The sequence below is a fragment of the Salminus brasiliensis genome, chromosome 21 (assembly GCF_030463535.1).
Source record: "Salminus brasiliensis chromosome 21, fSalBra1.hap2, whole genome shotgun sequence".
Lineage (NCBI taxonomy): Eukaryota > Metazoa > Chordata > Actinopteri > Characiformes > Bryconidae > Salminus > Salminus brasiliensis.
This window is the reverse complement of record NC_132898.1, coordinates 159089-178306: the sequence shown is the minus strand read 5'-3', so window position 1 is coordinate 178306 and position 19218 is coordinate 159089. Positions and strand designations below refer to the sequence as shown.

Here is a 19218-nt window from a genome sequence, read left to right as displayed (position 1 = left end):
CAGCATGACCTACATCATCATCATCATCATCATGACCATGTTGGTCAACCAGCATGACCAGCCTAACCAAGGCAGTCAACCAGAATGACCTTGACCCAGATGGTTGACCAGCATGACCGACATGACCAGTCTAACTACGCCAGCCCACCTTTATGACGGGCATGTTTCATGCTAATAGAGCATCTAGTCCATCAAACTCCAATGAAAACATGCTCTTGTTTTGCAGCACTGGCGATGCTTTTCCCTGGATTGACCCCTAGCTCTTCAACCACCATGACCATCAAAGACCAGCCTGGACCATCTGAAACCAGCTACCAGCAGAAGCTGGTCTTGAGCTGGACGTCCCAGGCTTTCCAGTGCTCTGCTGGGGTGAGGAGTGGACGGGAGGTGGTTTCTCAGAGCTGCAGAAGCTTTCACTTTCATTTTCTCCTCAGCTTTAAAGGATCAGACTGAGGTGGAGAGCAGTGCAGTCCTGAGCTCTACAGCACAAACACCACCGACTCAGCTCAGGTTGGGTGAGTAACACAGCTCACACACACTCATGGAGTTCAGACTGTCAGAAACAGACCATTACAGCCAGCGTTCAGTCCTGATCCTGATCCTGATCCTGATCCACAGGAGGGGAGGGAGCGGAGTGTTAGCACACACACAGAAACACAGGGGGCTGTTCAGCTGCTGTTAAACGGGTGGAAATGGCTCGTATTTAGCCAGGGTTCAGCTAGCCTTCAGCATCACAGCACATCTTCATCAGTTCTGCTGTCGTTTAGAAAGAAAACGCTCCAGAAATCCTCAGTTTCGCCTGGATGAGAAACGAAAGTGATAGTTAGCCCTCAGTGGGTCCCACAGATAAACAGGTTAGCTAGTCAGACACAACGTAGAGCAAAATACCTTCACCTGATCACATTAATATCTGTAATAATATTAAATATACTGCAAAAAGACATTAAGAGAAGAAGTTAAGTCTATTTACAAGTTAAGACAGCATTTTACACTAAGCTGATTGGAATTGTCCGTTCCACCTTAAATGGTGCAGCATTTAAGGTGGAACGGACAATTCGGGGGAAAAGGCAACTTTATGGGTATTTTAATGCAGTGTTTAAGTAAAAACGTTTTTAATTTAAAAACTCACCTCAATAACGAACCCAACTGATCAGTAAACTAAACTATTTTGGATATATAATAATAATAACAACAACAGCAAATGTACAAATACAAGTCATTACTCAGTTATATGGGTCTCTTTATGTTTGGAGAAAGTGGCCCACATCAGTACGTGTCCATAATTATATAGATATATAGTCAATAAATCAGGATGATCATACCTCAATCAGTCCAACCAGCTAAATCTAAGCTCCCTAAACTTCCTAAACCTCAACCTCAGGCCAAGGGTGGCTCTGTGCATTACTACAGACTTATCACTTTATGGAGGGTGAAAAGTCATCTCAGCTACGGGTTCAGAACTTCATTAGAAGCAGTAGAGGGAGAGTATTAGTGAATGTGTTGTGTATTAGTATTCGTACATGCATATCTTACATTCACTGCAATTCTAGAGAAGCTCACCCAGTTCACAGCAGACGTCTGCAGCTCTAATAAAAGCTCCTCACAGAAAGTTCTTCACCTAATGGTGATGAAGACGCTGCCTGATGCCTGAGACACTGTTCTACCAGAGTTCTGAGAAGAGCTCGGCTCTAGAACCTGCTTTTAAAATCAGATCATTAAAATGGTGGAGGGATACATGCTGCAGGGTGTAGTGCGGCTACAGAAAGTAGTTCATATAAACGTAAAGGTGTAAAGGTTCACTGGTGGGTTTAAATATATTTCTTTCTAAATATGCGATGAATGCACTTCAGATAACGACCCTGATAATGATAAGTAAACCTGTTTTTCTTCCAGATTTGAGTGTGAAGTGTAGAAGTGTGAAGGAAAGAGACATGTCAGACGAGCCAGAGTTAATGGATTATCAGAACTCTGTGAGTATTACATGTGATTAGTTATTCTAGTTATTGATACCTCTCCTCTACAGGACATTTACACGGCTTAATTAGTTTAGTAGATAGATGTGTTAGTTTTGTGATAGATGCAAACTATCAGCCATGCACAATACTGCCATCACTTGGCTCAAACCTGTTTTATATGAAGTTTTCTTTTAGTTCTGTATGTTTTGCTCTATTTAAAAGTAATTATATTCTTACATATGTAATAAATGATTTTATTTATTATAATTAATTATTTATTATTATGTCATTAATTACATTTAAATGAAACAGATTTAATTAAAAACAGATGTGTGTCCACCACATTTTGTTTTCTACTGCAGCAGATCAGGGTTCTATATGTGCAGATATCAGCACATTTTAATGGGATGGAAGAATACACTATATGCCAAAATCATTCACTCACTTATCCAAATCATTGAATTCAGGTGATCCAATCAAGTCCATGGCCACAGGTGTGTAAAACCAAGTAGCTACCATGCAGACTGCTTCTACAAGCATTTGTGAAAGAACGGGTCGCTCTCAGGAGCTCAGTGAACTCCAGCGTGGGACCGTGATCAGATGCCACCTATGCAACATGTCCAGTCGTGAAATTTTCTCCCTACTAAATATTTAGTCTGGCACTTTAATTAATGAGTCTGGGTTTGGTGGTTGCCAGGAGAACGCTACTTGTCTGACCGCAAGTGTAAAGTTTGGTGGAGGGGGGATTATGGTGTGGGGGTGCTTTTCAGGACTTGGGTTCAGCCCTTAGTTCCAGTGAAAGGAACTCTTAATGCTTTAGCAGGCCGAGAGATTTTGGATCTTAACGCCTGCGTCAGCAATGGGTGCACTTTAGAGTAGCCAAAATCCCCCATTAGAAGAGGTGTCTGAATACTTTTGGACAAGCAGTGAACGAAGAAGACTGATGTGACCATTGAATCAGGATGTTTTTTTTTTATTGTTTAGGGGCCTTCAGATCCTACTGCACTGCAGAACCTACAGCAAGAACCCATCAGTGGAGGTTCTCAGCAAGCGGAGCAGGTAGATATTCATGTGTTCATGAAGACTCTTTGTTATAGTACTGATAGTACCTGAGTTCTGCTGGTCAGAAATACATTCTAATACCTATGTAGTGCTCATACTGAGCGCAGCTCTGGGAGCGAGCTAAAGAAGATGTTTCTCTCTCAGGACACAGAACAGATGAATGTAGATAAGAATGATCCCAGTAATATTCTTGCTGGAGAGCCTCAAAATATGACTGCTGGTGGAAATCCAGCCTTTAATCCAGCGGTGAGTGACTGCTCTAATCCTAGCACATATCCAACAGTTTCATCTTCAGGAATCAGTTAATAATAATAATAATAATAATAATAATAGCTTCAGTATTTATTTATTATAGTAATCATTAAACAACAGACCCGTATAACACTACTGTATCACTCACAGCAACACTCAGTGTCTGCCATTACAACACAACCACAGGCTGTGGCTGGTTCTGTTAACCTACATTCGGCCAGTGGAAATGCGGCTCTTCAGCAGGTAAATAGTAAGATGTGGGTTTGGGGCTGATTCACTGTTTTTATCTTAAATTAAGGTTAAATTTGTAGTTTTTACAGCTTAAGTTCTGTTATTAATTGATTTATCAGTTGCTGTGACTGAATGCTGAATGCATGTTGAAGTTACTCTTCTGGGCAGTAGCAGCGCCTGGAAGGAGCAGCGGTGGGATTTACACTGCAGAATCAGAGTGTGTGCAGATAGTAGCTTTTTTAAAGTGAAAAGCTTAAACCCAGACGTGTGGCATTGGGCACGCTGACCTTGCTGCTTCAGAACATCACTTCATGTCTGAAGCTCAGCCATGAGTGTTCAACACCTGAGTTTCTCACAAACATCTAGTTTATTCCAGCTCTGCCACCGACAGCGGTCCGTACACTTTATGTGGTGTTTTACGATGATGAAACATCTCTGTACATGTTTCCAGACCGATCCAAGCCCCTTCCATACACAGCTCCTCGAGCAAACTCCCTCAGCAGAATGCTTTTTCAGAGGACAAAAAATGATAAACTACCAACACTGGATCTGTTACCTGTTACCGTGATGCTAAAGGCGAGGTTTGGATGCCTGGTCTGTGTCTTAAATATACGGCTGCTCCACAATGTCTCTCTCCTGTTTGAGTATTTAAGCTGTCTGTGTGGAACTGAACGCCTGCACTTTAGAGTAGCCAAAATCCCCTATTAGAAGAGGTGTCTGAATATTTTTGGACAAGCAGTGAATGAAGAATGAGGATGTTTTTTTATTGTTTAGGGGCTTCCAGGTCCTACTGCACTGCAGAACCTACAGCAAGAACCCATCAGTGGAGGTTCTCAGCAAGCGGAGCAGGTAGATGTGCTGTGAGGGTGGGAGACCCGCTGATACTGAGGGTGGATTTACTCTTTAAGGGAGCTGAAGCTTTAACACTGTCTGACAGAGATTCAACTAACTGATATGTGCTTATTAATCTAAAGGGTTTAAAGTGAAACAGTGCTTTACTGACTAAAACACTTTATTACACAAGGTCTGCATTAGCCTCGTATCTCCAGTGTAAAACTAAAGAAGCACTTTTGATTTCATCAAATTGCCCAGTTACGTTTGAGCTGTGAAACTGGAGGAAGTGAGAAAGTGTACTGGAGTCTACATTAAGAACATTCTGTCACTGTCCAAATACTTATGGACCTGACCATTTCTACTCTTGCTTTTTAATAGCAGGCTCAGCATAGATCCGTGAGTGACAAGGAAATCCGTGATATGAGGGCAATCCAGCCTGCCCCTCCAGACCCTGCACAGGTTAGCTCCATCTCCAGCCCCGTTTTCACCAGCATGGAGTCTCACACTCTCACAACTCACCACTGCTCTCACATCAGACACAGCTCTTCAGTATCTCACTCTTTCTGTCCAGTCATTCCTGTTGTTCTGCTGTTTGTTGTGCTGTCCTTAACCCTAACCATATCCTTATCCTTAACCCTAACCATATCCTTATCCTTAACCCTAACCATATCCTTATCCTTAAGCCTAACCCTAACCATATCCTTAAGCCTAACCCTAACCTTATCCTTATCCTTATGCCTAACCCTAACCATATCCTTAAGCCTAACCCTAACCTTATCCTTATCCTTAAGCCTAACCCTAACCATATCCTTATCCTTAAGCCTAACCCTAACCATATCCTTATCCTTAAGCCTAACCTTATCCTTAAGCCTAACCCTAACCTTATCCTTATCCTTAAGCCTAACCCTAACCTTATCCTTAAGCCTAACCCTAACCATATCCTTATCCTTAAGCCTAACCTTATCCTTATCCTTAAGCCTAACCCTAACCTTATCCTTAACCTTAACCCAAACCTTATCCTTAACCCAAACCTTATCCTTAACCCAAACCTTATCCTTATCCCTAACCCAAACCTTATCCTTATCCCTAACCCAAACCCAAACCTTATCCTTATCCTTATCCCTAACCTTATCCTTATCCCTAACCCTAACCTTATCCTTAACCCAAACCTTATCCTTAACCCAAACCTTATCCTTATCCTTAACCCAAACCTTATCCTTATCCTTAACCCTAACCTTATCCTTATCCTTAACCCTATCCTTATCCTTAACCCTAACCCTAACTTTATCCTTATCCTTAACCCTAACCCTAACCTTATCCTTAACCCTAAGCCTATCCTTATCCTTAACCCAAACCTTATCCTTAACCCTAACCTTATCCTTAACCCTAACCTTATCCTTAACCCTAAGCCTAACCTTATCCTCAACCTTAACCTTATCCTTAACCCTAACCTTATCCTTAACCCTAAGCCTAACCTTATCCTCAACCTTAACCCTAACCTTATCCTTAACCCTAAGCCTAACCTTATCCTCAACCTTAACCCTAACCTTATCCTTAACCCTAAGCCTATCCTTATCCTTATCCTTAACCCTATCCTTATCCTTAACCTTAACTTTAACCCAAACCTTATCCTTAACCTTAACCCTAAGCCTAACCTTATCCTCAACCTTAACCCTAACCTTATCCTTAACCCTAAGCCTATCCTTATCCTTAACCCAAACCTTATCCTTAACCCTAACCTTATCCTTAACCCTAACCTTATCCTTATCCTTAACCCTAACCTTATCCATAACCTTATCCTTATCCTAAACCCTACATTTTAGGATTAGATTTAATGTTAGGGTTAGGGTTAGAGTTTAGGGTTAAGTTTAGGTTTAGGGTTTAGAGTTAGAGTTTAGGGTTAGAGTTTAGGGTTAGGTTTAGGGTTTAGGGTTAGAGTTAGAGTTTAGGGTTAGGTTTAGGGTTATAGTTAGAGTTTAGGGTTTAGGGTTAGGTTTAAGGTTAGTGTCATTTGAATTCCGTTGTATTTGATATGACTATGAGGCATCTGTGATGGACCATGCAGGTAAAGTGATGCCTACTACTCTACCGCCTCTGTCCACATGCTTCTTTACGTGGCTGCTTACAGATTTGTCTTTACAGCAGTGGTGTAATGGTGAATTACACTCCCCATCTGTAGGGGGAGCCCAGGAGCAATACCAATTCTCACTAACACTGCTTTAGGTGACACGCTGAGCTACACTACTTTATTAATCATATTAATCCTAATGTGGGAACGTTTCATGTGCCATATGTAATTCTGCTGTTTTCTGTAGGAGGATGTGCCTGGACCAGGATCAGGGGCAACAGATGGGAATGGGACAAAGCCCTCGGCCCCTCCAGACTCTGCAAAGCTGAATATCAGGGTGGAGCAGACATCACCGTTACCTGCGAAATGGAAAGCAGTTCTGGAGATAGCTCTTCAGAGGTGGTTCAATACAGAACTGTCCGAGCTTGTGGGAGAAAACTGCAGTATTGTTAAGGTTCAACTTAGGCCTGATCAGTGTAACGCAGAGGTGGAGATAGCGCCATCTAAGGGTGAGAAAATTTACACCACAATTGACTGATTAGCTAACTGCAAAAAATGAAACAAATAAACAAACAGATTTTAATCCAAGTAATTTTGGAGCATTTCTATTGGTCCATTCATCAGTAAATTCTGATACAGTATAAAGACCAAGTGCAGAGTCACATTATGGACAAAAAAACAGCAGAAATGGAGATACAGGGTTTTGTTCATAATTATGTGTTTTGGTTTTGTCTCACAGCTTTGAACATTTTAAAAGAAAAGAAAACTGCAACTTTAACATTCAAGGATAACAGGCAGGCTACAGTGAGCTTTTTGGTGGACGACACAAATTCCGTGAATGGACCACAAAATCCAGAACCCCCAGCGGCTGAGAAGAAAGTGCTCATGCCAGAGGTAGTATGTGTTTGTGGAGAATCATACAGTGTTTATACAAGATCTTTTTTAATTATTCCTACAATTACATTATTTATATTGCCAGTACATAACCAGCAGTACTCTCCAGCTATACTAACCAGCAGTACTCTTCACCAGTACATAACCAGCAGTACTCTCCAGCTATACTAACCAGCAGTACTCTTCACCAGTACATAACCAGCAGTACTCTCCAGCTATACTAACCAGCAGTACTCTTCACCAGTACATAACCAGCAGTACTCTCCAGCTATACTAACCAGCAGTACTCTTCACCAGTACATAACCAGCAGTACTCTCCAGCTATACTAACCAGCAGTACTCTTCACCAGTACATAACCAGCAGTACTCTCCAGCTATACTAACCAGCAGTACTCTTCACCAGTACATAACCAGCAGTACTCTCCAACAGTACTCACCTGCAGTACTCATTCAGCTTCCACCTCACTGATCACAGTTAATCCTAACATCCTTAAGAATAAATCAGGTAGATCTAAGTGTCTTGTTGTAGTTACTGAGTAATAAACATTAGGCTGGGAAAGTCTGGGATGATAAGGTTAACCTGTGGGTGGATGAGATCAGGGTCTAATGTTCACGTCCTTTTTACATCCACAGCCAGAAAGAATTCCAGACTGAACAGGAGTCCGTTTTCCTTTATTAGCACGTCGTATTGACCCTTTTTGCATATTGTTTCCCATGCACAACCCGTGTGTCAGGGGTGGGCAGTGTGATGATAATAATTTACATCACAGTTCACTTTTCTGTTTCCTCTTCAGTACTTCTGCTCTACAAGCATGAAGGGTTTTACACAATACTGGAAAAGGGTTCTTTGGCAATAATACATTTCCTGAAAGGTTTTATAAAGAACCATCTACAAAGGTCCACTTGTGTAAATAACCATTGAGCAGACAAGTAACCATTTCAATGTCCAGATAAGTCATCAAAGTTCTACATAGAGCCAATACCACCATAAAGAGTCTGTAAATACAGCAACCAGCTCATAAAACCTCCTGTACAACCCTGATTCAGGCTGAGTGAGATCAGTAAAGATCTGGTGTTTTATCAGGATTAGATATCAGGATTGGTGTTTGCTGAGTTTAAACTGATTTCCTACATTTGCAGATGGACATGTCTGTCACTGCAGTCATCGATTTAGACAGATGGCCTAAAGACGTTCAAAAACAGCTTGTGAAGAGGTTTGGAAAAGACCAAAGCGGAAATAAAGTGTCATTTTCAGGATCTTTTGTTGCGGTTGAAAAGTTCTACAAAGAGGTGTGTGAAGTTGTTGGAGGATCAGAAGCTGTGATGGATGTTGGTGCAGAGAGAAATGATCCAAAAGTTAAGATCCCTCAGAATCCTGAGACCAGTGGAGATCCATTTGCCTTTACTGTCCCCCTCTGTCAGTACTGGTACCTCAGTCACGCTTACAGAAAGGAGCTCCGCCAGATCCAGGATGAGTCTGGTGTTAAAATAGAGGCTGAGGTTTCCGTTTCAGTTGCTGCTGTGGATCAGACCAGGAGTGATTCTGTGTGTGAGGCCACTCAGAGATTTGCAGACCTGTTCCAGATCAGTACAACCAACCTGAAATCTCTTCACATCCCTAAAATGCAGCTGGATTCTGACATTTGTAAAGATGTGGTGCGTAATATTCACACAGACCAGGCTAAGATGATGTTGACCATGTCTGCAGAAGAAAGTCTTCTCTGTGGACCAGAACCTTTCCTATCAGCCGTTCAGAATCAAATGAATTTGAAGTCAGAAGGCAGCAGTCAGGAGTCAGGAGGCTCACCTGTCAGTAGCTTGGCTGGTAAAATGGAGACTGACAGCAGTTATGCATCAAGAAGATCTACCTTGGAAATGGACATCAAGGACACTCAGGATCCCATCGTGATGAGTGACGCACTCTGGAAACTGATGGTGAAGACCTCTGGGAAACAGCTAGCTCAGATTGAATGCAAATATGGGGTTGGGTTTTCTCCTCAGTCTGTGCAGGGTTTCACTAAGGTGACGATACAGTCCAAAGATAATCAGCATGTCAATCTTGAAAGCCACGCCCTCAGAGCCTTCATGCATCTCTACCAAAAGATTTACACGTCAGCGTTCACCTGTCCACTTAATGGCCCTCTCCAGGACGAGACTGTGAGTGGTGAGCTGGAAAGACACCTTCTGGTTGGCGTGGAGGAGAAATACGGTAGCTGGAAACTTGTTGGCCTGCCAAGGAATGTCGTCCCAGCCATAGCAGATATCGAGAAGCTGGTCGGAAAGCCTGTGTTTGACGACAAGACAAAGCAATTCCTCGACTATTCAGAATATTCTAGACAGTTCCGTGGCCACAGTAGAGCTTCTCCCAGCAGTGGAGTTAAAGCAGACCATGGCCACAGCTGGGGACGGCAGGAGGCGAGTTCAACTGTGTGGGAACAGGGATCTTCCCTCAACAGCGCAGCAAACGCAGACCATGGAAAGTCTAAAGAGACAGAAAGTGATAGAAGCAAAGAGGACGACTGTCCGATCTGCATAGACAAATTCACTGACGCAGAGAAACTGAAGTGTGGTCATGAGTTCTGCAGAGGGTGTTTGCAGCAGTCCATAAAGAGCATGGGTGAGATCTGCCCTGTGTGTAAGGAGATCTTCGGGGCGTTGAGAGGAAACCAGCCCAAGGGGAATATGAGCAACAGGACATCTAAATGGAGTCTCCCAGGTTTTTCTCACTGCGGCACCATTGAAATTCTTTACGACATCCCAGGAGGAGTTCAGACGGTAAGAACTCCTTCTTAGTGAATTGGTAAACTCTGTTTAAGCGTCCATATGTGTAAAAATTGGCGTTTAAATAAACACAAAATAATTTGTTATTTAGGTAGAACATCCGAACCCTGGAAGACATTACACTGGAGCATGTCGACAGGCTTACCTGCCTGACAATGCAGAAGGAAGGCGTGTTCTGCAGCTGCTGGAGAGAGCTTTCCATCAGAGGCTGATCTTCACCGTCGGGACCTCCACCACCACTGGAGCCGAAAACACCGTCACCTGGAACGACATCCACCATAAAACCAGCAGAGATGGAGGCCCACAACAGTGAGAGTGTCCGACTGTAAAGTGAAGCAGTTCTATACAGAGACGTCATTTTATAAATGAATAAATCTCCTATTTTCTCCCACAGTTACGGCTATCCGGACCCCGACTACCTGAAGAGAGTGAAGGAGGAGCTGAAGGCCAAAGGCATTGAGTAAAGGCTCCAGCAGAGCTCCCCGTGTAGATTCACTGTGTTCAGCTCTACGTCCAGATCTCCGAGGCTTCGTCCGGGGATCCAGGCTGTGTTGATTCAGAGGAGCTTCAGAGAGCTGTGCAGTTCTGTGATCATTAGAGTTATTCAGGGTAATTAGTGAAGAGCTGCGTGTGCTGTTTACTGTAATCTCCTAGCTTTCATTTAGATCAGTTTCTTTGGTTCTTTCCTTTAGACTGTTATTTCACTTTCTGAAAATCAGTAAGAAAACGAACTCCGGTTCGGCGGATCAGGATGAGTGATTTTACACCGTTTAAATCTGTTGGTTTTTGTTGTGGTAAATTGTGATTTTACACTCTGGAAACTGCAAATGTAAAAATATACAAAACACACAAATAAAGTAGATCATGTATAAAACACTGTCTATCTAAACACATTATTATTCTTTACAGCCATTTTCTGAAAAACAGCAGTAAGTGAACACATCCTTCACAGAAACACATTTGAATACAGATTTACTGTTTATTTACTGATTTGAACAGAATGTGAATAATTTGCCCACAGTTAAGGATGTTGGTGAGGTTCTAACACACTGCTTCAGGAACATCAGACAGAAAAACCACAGCAGCGTACTTTACTCCATACTGCTGAACACCTCTGGCTCTGGGTGGTTGGTGTAGAGTAGTGGGGAACTCCACCCTTCCCACAGGTAGACTGGGGTTTGAGACAGTTCTCTGGTAAGACTCCTAACACCTGTGGAACATGACTCTCCTGATTAGAGCTCTGGATTTCATCTGAATGAAACTGGTCAGGGTGGTTAAAAAACTGGTTTTCCAGGTAAAACATACCGGTTAACCAGCTCTTGACCAGTAGGGTATATGTTAAACTTGGTCAGTATATTTTGGTCATACAGGTCATGCTGGTCAACCAGCAAGGTGATACTGGTCATGCTTGTCAGCCAGCTTGGTCATACTGGTCGTGCTGGTTGAACAGCATGACCAGTATGGGTCATAGTCAGCTTGATCATGTTTGTGGAGCAGCTTGGTCATACTGGTTCAGTCTGAGCCGCCCAGCCTGACCTGACTGGAGAAGCTGGAGGACTTTGTGGGAAACATGTTTTGGATCTGGATTCTAATTTGGATTATTCTGGAACAGTTCTAAACGGTTATATTCAGGGACCTCCCAGACTGACTTTACAGCACTGGGGATCCAGAGGTTTAATAGGTTAGGGGGTCCTGGACCCCAGGGGTCAGACACCCTTTAGTTTCCCACATTAAGTTCACTGGAGTAAGTTTAAGTGTTTAAAAGTGGTTTTATTTTATTTTATTCATATTTTATACATTTAGAATGACTGCTAATGTTTTAGATTCCAGTTTCAATCTCTGAATAATTTTAATAATTAAAAGTTTATTGCTCTTTAAAAAGTGGGCAGAAGCTTTCACTTTCATTTTCTCCTCAGCTTTAAAGGATCAGACTGAGGTGGAGAGCAGTGCAGTCCTGAGCTCTACAGCACAAACACCACCGACTCAGCTCAGGTTGGGTGAGTAACACAGCTCACACACACTCATGGAGTTCAGACTGTCAGAAACAGACCATTACAGCCAGCGTTCAGTCCTGATCCTGATCCTGATCCTGATCCACAGGAGGGGAGGGAGCGGAGTGTTAGCACACACACAGAAACACAGGGGGCTGTTCAGCTGCTGTTAAACGGGTGGAAATGGCTCGTATTTAGCCAGGGTTCAGCTAGCCTTCAGCATCACAGCACATCTTCATCAGTTCTGCTGTCGTTTAGAAAGAAAACGCTTAAGAAAACGTCGAATTTAGATCCATTCAGAAAATCCACCCCAGGATTTTGTTCCAACTGCCTTTCAGCTGAGCTGCAGCAGAGCTGTCCAGGCAGTTGGAACAAAATCCTGGGGTGGATTTTCTGAATTTTTACTCTACTTCCAAAGTTTGAGCCAAAAGTAAACAAAGTGATTGTTTTGCACCACGTGATTCAACCTACGACCTAAAGGGTGGTTCTCAGAAGCTCTACAATGTCCTGGGCAGAGGTTCTCTGACCCTGACCCTGGAGAACAGCTACCCAGGAAGCAGGCTCTTTATTTATCTGTGTTTTCAGTGTTTTCTGACCTTTGTTCGGCCGTGCTGGTCACCCTGAGACTGCAGTGCCTTTTATAGGGGGCATAAATATGCATATCACCTCCCTGAATCCATTCCTGAACAGAACCAGGCCTGATTTTACTGACACTGTGAATAAGGCAGGTACAGGTGAGTCATGTGGGTGTTGGTTGAGGCTGGACTTTATGACTCTTTGAGTGACTCTAACCCTGTGTGTGAATCTGACCTCCACTGTAGAGAAACTGACCCACTCTGATCTCTCTACAGTGGAGGTGAATGGAAGCAGGCGTCTGTAGCCATGACTACAACACAGATACAGCCCATAATTTATCTCCTATCCAAACCCACCAGTGCAGCTACACGAGTCTTCTGAGTTTTATATGAGTGTTGGTGTGTAAATTGCTGATGACTCCCAGAATCCCTCAGGCTTTATGTAAAAGAGAAGATCTGGCTGATAGTTTTATGTTTATTTAAGTTTTGGTTGTTTTTATTCTGGACGTTTTAGGGATGTAATTCCGCCAGGGGGCGCTGTTCCCCCCGCTGAGGTGACCTAACTCTACATGTAAACAAGCAGTGGATAATCATAAACTGTGACATAAACACACATATATACAGATTCAGTCTGAAGCGCACAGACGGAATGAACAAATCAACAGAAGCTGTGATTAGTATCCTGCTGTTAGGGTCAGTTAAACGTCCTCACTGGTTTCCTCTCTGCGCTGTGGGCTGTTCTCTGACCGGTCCAAAACCTCAGGATGGGAAGATAGGAGCAAATCTGTACAGCAGCCAGTATGTATCCCTCCACCATGAATTCATTTAACACAACACACTTTACTGTAATGTCTCCCTCTGCTGGCCTCAGTGGGGAGCTCAAGCACAAAGAGCTAAGCTCCACCCCTTACCCGAGGCTCCGCTCCAGCACACAGGTGTTGTTCATAACTGATTAGGACTCCTCCTAAGCTCCTCTTTTTGGAGTGGGGTGTGTGTGTGTGTGTGTGTTCGTTCTGCTACTTTATGGATTATAAACTCTCCTGTGTTACACCTGCCTGCCTGTTTTCTGACCTCTGCCTGTCCTGACCATGAGTATTGCTGTAGCCATAATAAAGTCCGTCTGCTTGTGCAGTCTGTCCATTCCTACTCAGCACTTCACATCATTTAAACCAGCAGCTGAGATTTATACTGTATCAGAATTTCATGATGAATAGACCAATAGAAATGCTCCATAATGACTAAAACACACACACACACACACACACACACACACACACACACATATGCATGTGAAGGTCTGGGTTCTTGGTTTGACTGTAACTAAGCAGTGGGTTCTCGTAGTCGACGTGTTGGCTGTGGTGAAGTGGTCAGCGTGAAGGCCAGGGACACACTGTTCATAAACGACAGCAAAACCAGCAGCGTTTCCTTTATTAATGGTTTGTTTTGTGTAACAGTTTGTGACGAGGACTGGAAATGAACCTGTGGAGGTTTGTCAGCAGCCGTAATACGAAGCCCGGCACCTCGCTCAGGAAAGAGGACGACTGTCCGATCTGCATAGACAAATTCACTGACGCAGAGAAACTGAAGTGTGGTCATGAGTTCTGCAGAGGGTGTTTGCAGCAGTCCATAAAGAGCATGGGTGAGATCTGCCCTGTGTGTAAGGAGATCTTCGGGGCGTTGAGAGGAAACCAGCCCAAGGGGAATATGAGCAACAGGACATCTAAATGGAGTCTCCCAGGTTTTTCTCACTGCGGCACCATTGAAATTCTTTACGACATCCCAGGAGGAGTTCAGACGGTAAGAACATTAGTTATTATAATCTTTTCATCTGAATTATTAAATTAATAACCAACATACTGAACATATTATCCATTAACACAGCAGTATTCAGCATCCAGAAGCCAATAAGCATTCTTGTTTACTGTGGTCAAATAGACCCACTTTCAGCACCTCACACTAGTTCTGCTTTAGGCCACACCCACTTTCAACTCCTTATTCTCAGAGGTCAGAGGTCAACTGAACAGTTTTCATGAATGATGAACTTTATTACTTAGGAAGAACATCCAAACCCTGGAGCGTATTTCAGCGGGACGCGTCGACTGGCTTACCTGCCTGACAATGCAGAAGGAAGGCGTGTTCTGCAGCTGCTGGAGAGAGCTTTCCATCAGAGGCTGATCTTCACCGTCGGGACCTCCATCACCACCGGAGCAGAAAACACTGTCATCTGGAACGACATCCACCATAAAACCAGCAGAGATGGAGGCCCACAGTGGTAAGAGCAACTGATCAGCATCTGCTGTAGTAAAGAAGAAACTCAGATATCAAACAGCTCTCGGCTGATCGACTGAATCAGTGATGATCCTTTGATTCTTCTTCTTTCTTTAATCTTTCTTTTTAAAAGATACATCAAAGTGGATTTAACTGAACAGCAGAATATTCAGAGCCCTGAGCAGATGATCAGAATCTTATAATACCAAACTCTGACCCCCTGGATCGAGTACATATGTATAGTTTATTGATATTTAATAATAAATTCTTTGATCACGGAAGTGACACTTTTTAAATCAACTCTTTATTTGTGTCTGATGTGTTTGATGTGTCTGATGTGTTTGATGTAAATGTGTGTACAGTATTTACTGGAAATGCTTCTCCACTGAACTGACTGCTCTCCACAGTTACGGCTATCCGGACCCCGACTACCTGAAGAGAGTGAAGGAGGAGCTGAAGGCCAAAGGCATCGAGTAAAGGCTCCAGCAGAGCTCCCCGTGTAGATTCACTGTGTTCAGCTCTACGTCCAGATCTCCGAGGCTTCTCATTCAGTTTCTGTTGTTTTGTTTTTCATTTTTACATTCAGTTAGTCGAGTGTGTGTGTGTGTGTGTGTGTGTGTGTGTGTGTGTGCGTGTGTGTTTGGTCCTCTCTCTTTAGTTATTTTTTTTTATATGTTTCTGAACGTATTACAGAATTTATACTTTAACGTTGGACATGTATTTACTGTGAGTGTGGCTGAGAGTCCTGATGCTGGTGAATCCTCTAAAAGCCTCAGAGATAAAACTGGATTTTAGTTGATTTCTAATTCTTGAAAAAGCAGATTCCTAACCTCCTCTTACACCATAAGGGTTTAGTGTCTGAACCCCTGAGGATTTTTTGAGAATGTTTAGGTTCTTCTGGCAAATCCAGGTCCAGAAAGTAGAAATCCACTAATCCACAGATGAAGCTAAGCAGCAGCAGAGCTGTCCAGCAGCTGGAATAAAATCCTGGGGTAAGGTTTTACTCTCTGGACCTAGATTTTCCTATGTTGCTGAGGCAGACGCTGAGGCACACGCTGAGGCAGATGGCGAGGCAGACGCTGAGGCAGTGCAGGTTTAGGGTGTTTTTATTTATAACAAATGTTACTGAGTTTGTAAAGAAACTCCAGCAGAATTAAACATTATTCTCGTCCCAGAAGAGTTTGAGCCTCCGTGCACTTCCTACTAAAAAGCGCTGATCTTTAAACACGACTGCAGAAATGAAACGAACAGAATGCAGAAACACTCAACAGCGGTTCTGAAAGTGTCGTGATTATACTCTCTTAAACGCGGTGGAGAACCCGGAGAGCAGAACTCTAAACAGCAGAAAAAAACACTGATAACAATACGACCGTCCGCAAGGCAAGGCCTACCCTCCACATAAAGGAACCGAAAAGTAGAAGAACCACTTTCGGCTTCCTTAAACAGAGGTTCTCAATCCGTACACCTTTAAAAATGCTTCAAGGGTTCTTTAGCAATGGTAATGGTTATACATAGAACCGGAAGTACTGAGAGAACTGCTTGAATGCATAAATGGACCTTTACTTTTTAAATGTTCTGTACTGTAACATATAGTGGTTGAGTCAGAGAACCCATTTTGGAACTAGAGAACCTTATTTTGCTAAAAGTGTGTGTGAATTATCTGGACTGCCTAGAATCAGTTTGAGAACCACTGAGCTATAAGCAGACGTTCTCAACCTGTACACCCTTCAAATGTCTATAGAACCCTTGTTTTGTACCTAGGGCTAAGTCCTAAGGAACCCTTCAACAGATGACCACGTTTGTAAAGGAGATGCGAGAGAGCATCTTTAAAGTACTTTCATTTTCTACTTAACTCACATCCAAGCCAAGAACCACTGAGGAACCTTTATTTGTAAGAGTGTTCGCTGTGAGGGTGAAAAAGCAAAGAAGCAAAAATGTGAAAGCAGTAAAATCGTTAAACTGAGCTCCGCCTCTTCACAGAGGCTGATGATGTCAGCATTACGTATGCGTTACGAATGCCGTGCCACCGCTACCAGCACAGACCGCAGGAACGGTACGGAACCCTGGTGCTTCTGTTAGAACGTGTCTCAGTCTTCCCGATGGCTCGCCGTCTGCACGGCTGTTATTTCTGCTTTAACTTTAATGAGATTAATCAAAAACACACTAAGCGCCGCCCCGCAGGTGCAGTTCCTCTACGGCGTTGGAACCGTAAAAGCTTCGGCTATGCTAGAACGTAGAACTATGGAATAAAATAAGGAAACGCTAAATATGGAATTGACATTTTACACGTGCTATACAGACGCTATACAGACACACTATATGTCCAAATGTTTGTGGACACCCCTTCTAATGAATGCATTCAGCTACTTTAAGCTGCACCCATTGCTGACACAGATGTGCAAATGCACACACACAGCTTGTCTAGTCCCTGTAGAGAAGAAGTACTGCCAATAGAATAGGACTCTCTGGAGCAGATCAACATCATGACCCTATTGACTCCATGCTGCCTAATAATGCCAGGCGTGGGCTAGAGGGGTATAAAGCCCCCCAGCATTGAGGAGCTGTGGAGCAGTGGAAGAACTGTGTTCTCTGGAATGATGGTGGTGGTGCTTCATCCAGTACTTTTGGGATGGGATGGGGTGGTGATAATCCTACATGCCTGGAGAGTAGAGACAGTTACTCCAACAAAAGCGAAACTCTTTTTTAATACCCTTGATTTCAGAAGAAACAATGAATGAGCAGGTGTCCCAATATTTTTGTCCATATAGTGTAGTTTAGACACACAAGGTTACCTAAAGACGCTTCGGCTCGGCTCTGGCCCTCCCCGCACACTGTGATCTGGATCGAGTTGGCACTACTGAGATGGGACGATATCTGTATCTCTATACAATTATTCATACAAAAATAAAAAATTCAATTTGTTCAGATTTTTTCTCGTACTGCGTTTCTTCCGATTCCGTTTTGCACAGAGGTAGTGGCTATTAAGGTAAAAGGGTGGGGATGGCAAAAAGGAGAATTCAAAAATCGTGTAGAAAATGTAGCCTTCGCAAGTCGCTGTTCATCGGTTCTGACCAAAGGAAGAAAACAGAATCGTTACAAAAGTAGTCCTTCAGTCTGTACATTTTATACAGTGTTCACGCGGTACTGGCGGTTCTCCTCCTGGTCGTTTCTCTGGATAAAAGGCGTTGGGGTGTGTTTAATACTCTGGACTGCGAGGTTAGAACAGCCTATGCCAGCGGGTCCACCAGGGGCTCCTCGTCTCCCCGCGACAGCAGCTCCTTCTTTTCGTCCGTGCTGGCCAGAGAATTGCGGCTGTTCTGGCCTCCCATGTAGAGCGTGGCGTACACCGGGTTCGTGAAGTTGGTCGGCTGGAGGAGAAAGAAGGAAAGACGGATTCGGGTCAGTTCAGGGTCATTAATGAGGACAGAACTGGGTTCAGACTTGGCCGGGTCAGTGTAGGTCGAGTAAAGGGAGAACACTGAGCAGGCCTGTCTGCAGAAATGGCGAATCCAGCTCCAGAAAGGAAAAGACCTTCAGATCCTTTCCAGGCTTTGGAGGAAGCCTTACCTTGTCTGGATCCAGAGTGAAATCCGTGTCCAGCAGTTCTCCCACGTCGTCGTCCTGCTCGCCCTCATAGATCTTATACGCTGGGTTCCCGATCTCCACGTTCATGGCTCCGTTTGTCATCCTTTGGTGCTGGAACCATTTAGCCCTGAGTGCGGAGAGGAACAGTGATCTCTATGTTGGAATATAGAGGTTCTAGACGCTCACATCACCTCAGCACAGCAGCAGAGCGGCGAGAAGCCACAACACAAGAGCGCCACCAACAGTCACAGTCTGGAAAAGCAACTGCACCGTAGCAACGGTTCACAAACAACAACACAAACCCAGAGTTCACCACAACACACACACACACACACCAAAACACACACACACACACCAAAACACACACCAAAACACAACACACCAAAACACACACACACACACCCCAAAACACACACACACACACACACACCAAAACACAACACACCAAAACACACACACACACCAAAACACACACACACACACCAAAACACACACCAAAACACAACACACCAAAACACACACACACACACACACACCAAAACACAACACACCAAAACACACACACACACACACACCAAAACACACACACACACACACACACACACACCAAAACACAACACACCAAAACACACACACACACCAAAACACACACACACACACACATCAAAACACACAACACAAACACCAGGTTTTAGGTGGAGTTTAGAGGAGTTCAGAGGAGA

At 43.6% G+C, this 19218-nt stretch overlaps 3 protein-coding genes across 5 annotated transcripts; 2 read left to right on the top strand and 1 right to left on the bottom strand.

Moving 5' to 3' along the window:
• The first annotated feature begins 330 nt into the window (after positions 1–330).
• LOC140543177 (E3 ubiquitin-protein ligase DTX3L-like) lies at positions 331–10951 on the top strand. Of its 2 annotated transcripts, XM_072666209.1 has the most exons (12): positions 331–515; positions 1894–1970; positions 2940–3014; positions 3162–3263; positions 3420–3512; positions 4275–4349; positions 4713–4793; positions 6650–6911; positions 7142–7296; positions 8437–10071; positions 10169–10386; positions 10472–10951. In XM_072666209.1, exons 2-12 carry the CDS (start codon positions 1932–1934, stop codon positions 10539–10541), a joined length of 2805 nt encoding a protein of 934 aa, XP_072522310.1. In that variant the 5' UTR covers positions 331–515; positions 1894–1931; the 3' UTR covers positions 10542–10951. The 2 variants fall into 2 exon arrangements, with proteins under 2 accessions (XP_072522310.1, XP_072522311.1); XM_072666210.1 differs by lacking the exons at positions 3162–3263; positions 3420–3512 and having other exon boundaries at positions 333–515.
• Positions 10952–11993: 1042 nt separating this feature from the next.
• On the top strand, positions 11994–16088 carry LOC140543198 (E3 ubiquitin-protein ligase DTX3L-like). 2 transcript variants are annotated; one of them, XM_072666228.1, is made up of 4 exons: positions 11994–12074; positions 14098–14440; positions 14698–14915; positions 15319–16088. In XM_072666228.1, the coding sequence occupies exons 2-4, from the start codon at positions 14117–14119 to the stop codon at positions 15386–15388; spliced, it is 612 nt and encodes a 203-aa protein (XP_072522329.1). In that variant the 5' UTR covers positions 11994–12074; positions 14098–14116; the 3' UTR covers positions 15389–16088. The 2 variants fall into 2 exon arrangements, with proteins under 2 accessions (XP_072522329.1, XP_072522330.1); XM_072666229.1 differs by lacking the exon at positions 11994–12074 and having other exon boundaries at positions 13595–14440.
• Positions 16002–19059, bottom strand: LOC140543199 (low-density lipoprotein receptor-related protein 1-like). The gene is made up of 2 exons (XM_072666230.1): positions 18479–19059; positions 16002–18279 (listed from the first exon to the last, which is right to left on the bottom strand). The coding sequence occupies exons 1-2, from the start codon at positions 18596–18598 to the stop codon at positions 18139–18141; spliced, it is 261 nt and encodes an 86-aa protein (XP_072522331.1). The 5' UTR covers positions 18599–19059; the 3' UTR covers positions 16002–18138.
• Between the last annotated feature and the right edge of the window lie 159 nt (positions 19060–19218).